The 10,632-nt window shown below is 37.5% G+C and overlaps 1 protein-coding gene across 1 annotated transcript; it reads left to right on the forward strand.

Moving 5' to 3' along the window:
- The first annotated feature begins 110 nt into the window (after positions 1-110).
- On the forward strand, positions 111-10,582 carry CENPU (centromere protein U). The gene is made up of 11 exons (XM_032187054.1): positions 111-323; positions 1,274-1,391; positions 2,396-2,501; positions 3,198-3,285; positions 4,367-4,442; positions 5,442-5,559; positions 5,959-6,037; positions 6,741-6,788; positions 8,217-8,278; positions 9,613-9,769; positions 10,294-10,582. Exons 1-11 carry the CDS (start codon positions 273-275, stop codon positions 10,429-10,431), a joined length of 1,041 nt encoding a protein of 346 aa, XP_032042945.1. The 5' UTR covers positions 111-272; the 3' UTR covers positions 10,432-10,582.
- The last annotated feature ends 50 nt before the right edge of the window (positions 10,583-10,632 follow it).

Here is a 10,632-nt window from a genome sequence, read left to right on the forward strand (position 1 = left end):
GTTCCGGGTTGACAAGCGCATCCACCGGGTCCTACAGAGGGGTGGGAGGGCGAGCACCCCACAGCCCCAGCGGGGCGCTGCAGCCGCCATCCCCTCCCCTCTCCTCCCCTCCTCCCTCCCCCTTCCGCAGGCGGCCATGCCCGGCCCGCCTTTGAATCGCGGCGGGAAGGCGGCGGCGGCCGTTGGAGGCCGTGAGGGACGGGGGGCGGCTGCCTGAGGGGCGGGCAGCCCTAGCTGCGGTTGCAGATTTAGGAGACCACGCTTCAGAGTAAATGTCCTCCAAGAAAAAGCTGAAGAGACATCGCTCCAGAGATGAATTCAAGGTAATCTTCTCCGTTTTAAACTTAAATTAAACAATAAATTATTCGTTGTTTTACTGTGCTTTTACGTCACTGATTGCGGAGGTGGGTATATGTATGTTAACGCAGGGCTTTCCTTGCATAGCTTTGCTGTGGGACCACAAATTAGTACGGGTCGTGCAGGCTTAGTACAAGCTGTAAAGTCTTGTGTTTGTTTTGTTTTGTTTTGTTTGTTGTTGTTTTTTGTTTGTTTGGTTGGTTGGTTTTGGTTTTTTTGTTTGTTTGTTTTTTTCTTTAGGAGTAGTACATTGTCAGGCGAAATGAACCACTGACTTTCAAATAGGCAAAAATTTGAAAACAACTTCGTAAAAAAAAACAACAAAAAACAGCTTAAAGAGGAAATAGCTGATGTGTTCAGTAGCGTAAAACCCGTGAGGTGTTGCTCAGTAAATTTAGAAGCTTGTGAAGTCGATGCTTTCTTCTAATTCCTTCTCAAGGTACACAAATTAGCGAGGAAGCTTACTCCCATATTTACAGTGTGAGTAGCACACTTGAAAATATTTCCTAAAGTAATGCCATTCTCTCCTGTCTTTCCGTTGTCCGGAAGTGTCTGTATGGTGCTTGGCTTGCATGTTCCATCTTTTATAAGAAGTTACACTTTGAAAAGTGAAAATGAAAGTCATTTCCAAATCGAAAGTTAAAATGAAAATCATATACACTTGGTTTTGTAAATACAAACTATGGTATAGCATAAAATAGCTGTGTATGCTAGTTTCATACCATCACTTCTCTTAGGGAAAATAAAACAGCTTGAGGAAAAAAGTGCATGCTTCAAGTGCTTTATATCATAGCTTAGAAGTCACTACTGGTTAAACGTACTTTTAGTCAAAAGTTCTTGAAATTCATTGTCATATTCAATCTGCAATATGATAAGAAGTTTGGATGAGCTACCTATTAATTTCATACGCTTCCAGGAAGACAAAAGCAGCTCCGGTCCTCGTTGGAAATTACTTCCACCCGACGAACCAGATGTCTCAAGGATATTGAAGGTGGCTGGAGCAAATCAGGTTGAAGAGCTTGACGATTCATTTGGTTAGTATGAATTTAAACGTATGATTTTAATGAACTAACCACATGTAAACACTGAAATATTTTTTCCCTAGGAAAAGTTACTGTTTCTTTGCTAACAGAAACTGTGGACAGAAGACAGGGCAGAGAGGGTTTTTGTTTGTTTGTTTGTTTTTAGGGGGAGATGTTATGTTCTGTCATTTAGGAAGTAAATAGAATAATGTAGTAATATATGCCAAGTAAAATTTGATGGTAAAATACTGGCTATTCAAGTTTTATAGTGTGAATAGTAGAATTTCATGCAATATAGTGGTACAATCATGTAAGAACTTATATTTTAAAAGGGAAGTCCAGTTTCTTAAGTTATTCTTTGTTAAATTACACAAATTATGAAGTGAAATTGTTAAAGAGAATATACATGGCAGCAAGCTCAGAAGTTCACAGGGATCTTGTTCTGCTGTTTTCAAACATAAGTCCACCACTAAATCATTTCCCTAAGCTCCACGTCCCCACGTTTCTTAAATTCCTCCAGGGATAGCAACTCTACTGCCTCCCTGGGCAGCCTGTTCCAAAGCCTAACCTCCCTTTCTGTGAAGAAACTCTTCCTGCAATCTGATCTAAACCTCCCCTGTGCAAGCTGAGGCCATTGCCTCGTATCCTGTCACTTGTCGCACTTGATGCCCTCCTCGCTGCAGCCTCCTTTCAGGTACTTGCAAAGCATGATGAGGTCTCCCCTCAGCTTCCTTTTCTCCAGATTAAATAGCCCCAGTTCCTTCAGTTGCTCCTCATGTCTTGTTTTCTAGTTCCTACCAATAGCAGGTAGGCGAGTATAGAAACTCTGATGCTTTGACTATTCGAAGATTAGAAAAAATGTGTATAATACTTTTAACAAGACTTCATTTGCATAAGTGAGCAGGCCACAAAAATTTTAACTGAATGCTGAATGGCAGGCAATGCTGATATACCCGTGATCTTTGCCTCAACAGATGGGAACAGTTTTCATACAGCTTATTTTCCATTATTCACAGATCACCCTTTGCACAGTACTGCTGTGGATGCTTATGGAGAGGAACGTTCGGAAAGCGAGTCACTTAGTCATGTTTCAGCTCCACAAACCAAAAACACAGGAAGAAGGTCTGGTGAAAAAATAATTGCCAGCGTTTGTTTGTTTATTTTAGATTAAATCTTTTGTTTGTCAGGTTTCACTAACTGCTTATTAAAAAGATACCTAAAATCTCCCAGATGAGAAACCAAGAGTGAGTAATATCCAGGAACATAAAAAATGGGAGAATGAGCTAGAGTCTGCCTTGTATAAGTAGTGCACTGATTTAAGTAGTTACTATAGCTCTTTTTTTTTTTTTTAATGAAAGGATGGCTTTGTGAGGTGTAAATTAGTCATCTAAATCCTGGTGTCTTTAAGAAGGGAAAAATAAGACAATAATAGTGCTTGTATGAGACTGTGTATTTCTTCATGTTTTTGTTTTTTTTTTCCCCTCAGCCCTCTGACCCCCCAAAGGAATATTTTTCTATTCCTGCTAAAATATACCAAATATTAATTTTGTGTCTATTTCAAAGTTTCTCCCTGATACAACATGTTTGTCTCAGTCATCTGTTAGAAATGGGTTTCTAAATTGTTGCGAGGTTTGCTGTTGATGGATAAAGATTCTGTTCCCTTTATATACCACTTGAAATTTTAATGTAGTTATGTAGGGGAAGCTGAAAGGGACAGCAGTACGTGTTACCCAAACCCTCAGATTTTGTTGTTTGTATATAGAATATCATTTTTCTCAGTATGTAGTTGGCTTACATGTGGATTTTTTTTTTCCCTAGTAAACAAATGCACTTGAAACTGTCTGAGGGTGACGTTGACAAATCCAACTCAGATGATTCTACAGATGAGCCCCTTAAGGAGAATATGGTATGGAGAGCATTGCATGAGTATATCAGTCAAATCATTTTTAACTTGATGCCATGCTTGCATTGGATAATGGTGCGGAAGGAAGACCTTTCATTTGCTTTTTAGTACTTAACTGTATGCCAGATAATTAGTCCTCTTAATATTCCTGTGAGATAGCCAAGTGTTAAGTGAAATGCTTAAACCTACATGGTCATTTCAATGGAGAATATAATGGCTGGGGTCCTGTAGTCCGTTTTATTTGCTCGTTTGGCAATATGTTGTTGTTTTTTTCTTTTAAATGAGTATATTTACATCTGGAATATATGTTTTTAAAGAATGCCATACTACTTGGTATACAAATCAGTATAGTTCAGTATAGAAGAACATATTTATGAGAGAATTTATTTTTTCATTGATAAAATTAATTTTGAATATATATTGGAATTAGACAAAAACGATTGATATTGAATGAGTGTTTTTCCGTGCTTAGGCTGTAATTAATGTAAAATGATTTTGGCCAGCTTAGCTTCTGGGTCTACTGAGTAAGAGTTAACTACTTTGGGAAAGTAGGCCTGTGATAGAAGAAGCAATGCAGTAGTTTGTCTAAAAGCTTTTTACCTACTGAAGTTCATTGGAATTGTTGAAATTTGTGTTGTAAATCTCAGGACATAATGTTAGTCTTCTATCAGTGAACTGCACATAAGCAGCACTGTTGTTGAATACTTCCTGTGATATGACAGTAATTGTAAGTAGAGAAGGAATTGGGACAGATGTGGGTGAAAAGGAAGGTAAGGAGGAGCTGTTGGACAGAGAACTGTTGATACTGGTGCCTATGCTGAACTGAGGGGCCTTAGGCTCCTTAAAATGACCAATGTCTGATGTGTCGCTTGGTTAGTGCAGCCAAGTAGCTGCTCTCCCTGCGCAGTGTAATCAGTGTGCTGTGACTCTGGTGAAACAGACCTCAGTAAACGGTACCTAGTATTTCTTGACTGAAACATCACTAAAAATGCTTTCCTGAATTCTACCTGATTGCTGTCTCTCAGAATTTTAAATGAGTGCACCTAAGTTCTATTTCAAAATTAATCTGCTTTGTGTATCACAGAAAGCTCCGAGTACTGCTCAACTCCAGTTGAAAAAGAAGAAACTACCTTCAGAGGAGAGCACACCAGCCTCTTCTGGTAAAGCAGACCTTTCAAAACACTTGCGTAGTTGTATCTCATTCAAAATTAATATTTTTCCTTAACTTGGCAGTCTCTAACTTCTGATATGTAGTGGCATACTGCTTTGGGAGGTTGTAATTTTAATGCTGGTCTAAACACTCATTAGCAAAGGATAAATTGAGGGGCTGGTGTGCCACACAGTTCTGATCCTGCTGGGTTGCATCCCTGGACTTGCCTATTACTGGAGCATAGGTGTGTGTCACCCTTTGCAGGCAGCCTGGCTTCCTCTGGGGGAAGCTTGGATCCACACTCCAGTATGTCCCTTGGTTTTGGTGCCTGGAGCACCAGATTGTGGGGCACAACTTGGAGTAACCCTGATTTACAGCAGAGACACAACTGTTAGTGTGAAGACCCTTGAGACAGGGAGCTTCAAGATTGTGGCATTTTTTTGGTATGTGGAGAAATTGTTTCTCAGGTGTCATCTTGCTTCCTTCAAATTGTACCCCATTACATTCAGGTAAATCTAGATTTACATTTGGAGTGCATGAAGTTTCTGTGGAATTAGTGGTTAATATTACTGCGAAGTTTTAAAGAAATATATTTGCATATACCTTTTTTAAGCATATATGGTAGCAATACAAATATGATATAACAATTCATGATTCTTTGAGCAATGCAGGTTGCCCAAACCTGAGGCGTAGTTTTTACAGCTCAGACAGCTACATCACTGGGTAGTTTATCAGTTAGAGTAATGATGTTCTCCTGGACTTCTTTGAACTGATGAAGAATAAGAAATAAGATGTGTATGAATGCTCATTCAAATTTTAAAGTGTACTCAGATAAATATATATAGTTGTTCAGCCTAAAACATGAAATAATTAATACTTCTGCTTTTCCAAGATTCATATTAAAATATTTATAACTCTTTGATAATTTATTTTAATGTGGGCATAATAACGTCTGTTTCAGAGCATGTACCTGAACTGTGTAATGCTTATCTTTATTCTGTTGTTTCAGTTAATAACCCATGTTCTGTAGAGGTTTGGTGTCCCAAAGATCTGAAAAGATCTTCCAGAGATATTACAGAACTGGACGTTGTTCTGGCTGAATTTGAAAAGATAACGGCAAATTACAGGTAAATATTCTACTTTCCTTTGGCTGAATACTCAAAGTCTTATAAACAAATTACCTACTTTTTTTTGCTAATAGACTTTCCCTTGGTAATGCAGTATAGCTTAGTTAACGTTCTGATGTAATTTTAATGATTGTTAGGCTTCTGTGATACAAGTACTATTTATATGCAATCTTAAGGGAGTGGTCTCCAGGAATTTGATATTTTTCCAAACAGAAGAGCAACACTTCTCAGCTGTTTTCCAATGTAGAATTTAGGTTATTGCTAGAATATGAAAGGCCCACAGTTGCTTGTGCTGATAGCTATTTAGCATTGGGGTTATTTGTATTCAAAAGAATGCTTTTGGATGTGATTTCCCCTTTACTAAACCAAGTGGGTTGTGTTTTATCCCGACTTCTGCAGACAAAGCATAGAATCAGGAATTTGCAAAAAAGCTGTCAATGGCTTCTGTTCTGCTTTCAAGGACCAAATCACTGATCTTGTAAGTATACAGTAAAATAAATAAATAAATATTTGTGGTAATGATTTTAGAGCTGTGCATTACATTGTATATCACGTAGTAAAACTGGAGAGCTGCATAACTTGAAGAAGCAAACAATTATGGAAGACATTGTTTTAAGAGCTCCTGGACCGGATTTTTACAGTGTCTCAGCTCCCTGGTGTGTAGTAGCCTGACTGAAGCCTCTACCATAGCTTATGAAAAACAATCCTTTTTAGTTAACAGTGTGACCCTAACTGTCAAAAATTATTAGCTTGGAAGACTCAGAATTCTTCTCGCTAATTACAACTTGTAAATTGTGAGAAGTAAAATGGATGAATACTAAAACTATAGTTCTAAGTGATTCATTAGCGTAAACAAGTTTTAAAATGAGGAAATTTATACATTTATATAAAAGTTATGGAAAAATTGGGATAGGTAGCATTACACTAATTGGTACCAGCAGTATTACGTGGGCTAATTGGTGCAAGATGACTAACATTGTGTAGCAGTCTTCCTCTGGTATGAAGAGGGGGGAGAGAATTGATACACTTGTAATATTCCTTTGAGCAGCTGTTTTATTAAATAGCTTTTTATGTTATTACTAAGTATTTTTTTTAAATTAATTCTTGCAACCATATTTTTGGGAGGATAGAGGTGAAATCCATATCCATCATCAATCTGTAATGCTTCTTTTCCTCCACAGATAACAGAAGTCCAAGAATTAAAGAACGTGAAGAAAAAAAATGCTAAGGTAAATATCTGAAAGACAGGCTATCACTGAAATGTACAGCATACAGATGTGGGTGTTGAAATTTCAGGAAGCCGACTGAAAGAAATAAAATAATTCACAAAAAGAAGTGCACTGTTCTACAGAACCAACTGCACAAACAGAGGATAGGGCACCACCAGCGTATGGATTGCACACTGCATATATTTACTGATGTAACAAGAATGAAAACACATTAGGATGTGTAAGTATTTATGCATGAGAATTACTCTTATTTTTTTTGAGCAAGCACTGGTGAGGCCCCTGGGGAACCAATTAAATATTGGAAGTTCACCTTCAAGAAACACAGATGAATATAAAATCCAGAAGAGAACAGCAAAGATTGGTGAAAACAGAATTAGATTGTTTATTTTAAAGGAGAGTAGTCTTAAGGGAGATGCATTCCCTAAAGACATGCAAGTTTTTATTCAGAGGAGGCATTTCCTCTGTTCATTTAGGCTTGAAATGCAGCAAGAGAAATACAGACTGTAGGAGAAACTAGTGCGGGAGCAGAAAATACTGGAGTGGTTTCCTCAGGAGAGAGGGTGATGCCCCATAGCAGAGAGATTTAAGAGCAGGTTAAGCCCTATCTTCCAGAGACATACTTTAGGTACACTTGATCTCTCTTGTGAGAAGTGGCTGTAAAGCTCTCTGCCTTCAAACCTGGTAATCAGAAGCATGAAAGAGCAATTGGAACAAGCACAGAAGATTGAAATTTGTTGTCTATTTCTTGATATTGCTTTGTTTTTAATTATTAAACAATTTAACCTACTTAGCAACCACATACAGTGCACACACCTCTTCAGCAACCTTTTTGATGACTAAATAGCTTCTAACAATTGAAGTAAATGGAAAGCTTATTCTGTCATGCAGCAATTAATGTGCTGAATATGAGAAGTCCTAAAAGTCCTGTTAATTTGAGATGAAACAGTACGCTATTTTGTAAAATGAAAATTTTAATGTGCATCTGGCATTCACAGCTACTTAGCTTCCTTTTTTTGTATCTTATACGCTTGTTTAAACTTAGGTTTATAGTTACTAAATTGAAATATTTTGTGAGACATAAAAGAAAAAAGGATATAGTTATACTTAATTCCATAGTTATGGCAGTCATACTGAACATATGTTTGTATTCGTCTGTATTCTTAAACAAAGAAACCTGCTGGAGTTCAGCATGTTTGAGTTCAAATCCTCACAACTTCTTTTCTACACTTGTAAAGCCAGTGTTCCTCAGGAGACGTTTTGGATGGGGATGAGAGTTTAGCACTGTAAAGCTATTTAAGGTCTGGTATCTTCCACACCTTGAACTAGAAACATGAAACCTCAAAGAAAAAAACAGTCAATGACATTTGAGTTGTTTGCCTGTGAAGTTACTGAAACAGGTTCAAAGACTTTCTTCGCTATTTGTTACAGGTAGTGGCAGACATCAAAAAGAAAAGGCAGCGACTGATGCAAGTCAGAGAAGAGCTAATTGGGTATGTTTCTAATAATATACGGTATGTTTTTGTGCAATAATAGCCTGAAAAACTGAAGGAGGCTAGTAGTTCATAAAAATCAAAGAAAAAAATGTTAGTTTCATCAAAATAACTCTGAAGTGAAAGTAATTCTGTTCTGTATTGCTTTCTCTTCTTACAAAAGCTCAGGATAACCTCACCTTTCCGTGGGTCAGTTGCCTAGAGTATTTCTTCGAAGTTCTCTTATGTAATTGTGGTCACCGGGGCACTATTTCAGACAGTATGTTTATAAGAAAAACACTAACGTTATAATTGGAATTGCAAAGGTAATGAAGCAAAACTTACAGAGGCGGTACAGAGTTTGTTTTTGAGGGTAAGACAATTATTCATCACATTGCATTTTAGCATGGATGCCTCCGAATACATGGATTGCTACTGTCTCACAGAGCCACACAGTTCCCCTTCTACAAGGTGGCATTAATCTTAAATACCATTTAGATACAAACCAGAGAAAGCTAAAAAAAAAAAATATTTTCTTTAGAAAAATCATTACACTTCCCCAAACCCAATTAGATAGGAGGATAAAATTTATACTGAAGCTGCATATACCATGCATGCCAAGTCTATAGGGACCTGCATAGACATGGATCCACAAAGGCAGATGAAAAGCCCTTTCTCTGTGGTCACGTGAGCCTTTTTATTTTTGCAGTACTGAGGACAAACTTCTCTGAAAGAAATAAAGGCATCCCTCAGCCTGGGTTTAACCCCTCACACACAGACTGAAAGCTACCTTCATGTTTCTTGTGTTTTAATCATTTGATCATTCTGTAAAGGTTTGTTTTTGTTTGCTTGTTTGTTTGTTTTCTGGAGCTTAAATGAAAATGGCATTTTGTGTTCTGTTTTTGGAGTGCTAATCATGCTTTGAACACCATCTAATAGATGGAGCCCCTCAGCTTGCTTAGGCAGAGGAGTATCTAGTTTGTGGATCCTGAGTGTGCTTCAGCATAAGCACCGAATGCCTCAGCCTGCAGGCTGGTGTCTGCAGAAGCACACAGCATAGTTATGGAACTTCACTGGTTTTTGGGTTTAAGTGCTTAAGGAAGATTGGCTATATTGTCAGACTTGACAGTAAGACTTGGAAAAAGGTGTTTTTTGTTGTTGTATTTTTTTGTGGATTTGGACCTGTGGTCTAGTTTAAATAATATACTACTTTTTCTATTTACAGTATGTTCTACTAACCTATACTTCTTATTTCTGACCTACCTTTCCTTAAGTCGTCTTCAGAGGAAATAGATTCACAATCAGTCATGAAATAAATATTCTGATGTAGTCATCAAAGCATTGATCTTTTTCAGAGCCGAATCACAACTGGTAGAACTACAGAGAGAATGCGCTGAGGTACAGGAGAGGAAGTCTTCCTTGACACAAGCAGTTCAATTCCTTACTGATTTGAAGGAACTACAGCAGGACTACTTGAATTACAGAGAAGAAAACCCAAGAGAAAAAGTGGTGGTGAGTACACATTTTTGCATGTGTTTCTAAACTGTTCTGGATCAGCTCCCCCCCCATTTTTTTTTTTTTTTTCTCTGGAACTGACAAGTATTTCTATTAATGATTAGCCGACATTAAATAGCAGAGTTTTGTTACCTGTTTTTGTGGAACCAGCTTGAGAATCACTACTGTAACTGCAGTCCAGCGTCTCACTCATGTTGGAAACAGGTTATTTCAGAGAAATTCTGATACCTGATTCTGTGTCCAGGAATTTGAAGGACATAAACATAAGTGTTATCCTCAGGTCTAGCTTTGTTTTCTTTTTAAATAGAAACTGAAGAAAGATTAACAGTGAGAACCAAGTAATGAACTTCAATTGCTTCGATTAAAGATTATCTAAACTTGGCTGTTCTTCACTTTTGCAAGTCACATTGCACGATTTCAGGCAGAGGAATAATAAATAAGTCATGTGTGTATCTGTATTTATTTTTTTCTCCAAGAATTAAAAATGTTAATCTGTAATGTTATTTCCTTAACAACAACAGTATGGAACTTCCAGCCTACCTGCTCTGCTGGTGGAATCACGGAGAATTCTAGGAGCAGAAAGACACTTTCAGAATATTAATAGGAAACTGGAGGATGCTCTGGACCTACAAAGAGGGAAGTTATCAAAGAAAGATTAAGTGCTTTTTAACATTTTTAATCTTGGGTTATTTAAGTAACATGATCTTGAAAACAACATACTGTTTAAAAAGAGAACACGGGAACTTTGGATGGACCTAGTGATAAACACTTTTTATTAAATTTGTATTTGAAATAAATAATTTCCTCCTATTTCTGGAAGTGAAGAAATGTATTATTTGTCATATCAGTAAAAGCTGGAC

The sequence above is a fragment of the Aythya fuligula genome, chromosome 4 (assembly GCF_009819795.1).
Source record: "Aythya fuligula isolate bAytFul2 chromosome 4, bAytFul2.pri, whole genome shotgun sequence".
NCBI lineage: Eukaryota > Metazoa > Chordata > Aves > Anseriformes > Anatidae > Aythya > Aythya fuligula.

Bases quoted from the DNA above. Each gene is read 5' to 3' on its own strand.
- CENPU (XM_032187054.1), top strand. From the start codon at position 273: ATGTCCTCCAAGAAAAAGCTGAAGAGACATCGCTCCAGAGATGAATTC. The intron at 324-1,273 runs GTAATCTTCTCC...ATACGCTTCCAG, and splicing joins GCTCCAGAGATGAATTCAAG to GAAGACAAAAGCAGCTCCGG. The intron at 1,392-2,395 runs GTTAGTATGAAT...CATTATTCACAG, and splicing joins AGAGCTTGACGATTCATTTG to ATCACCCTTTGCACAGTACT.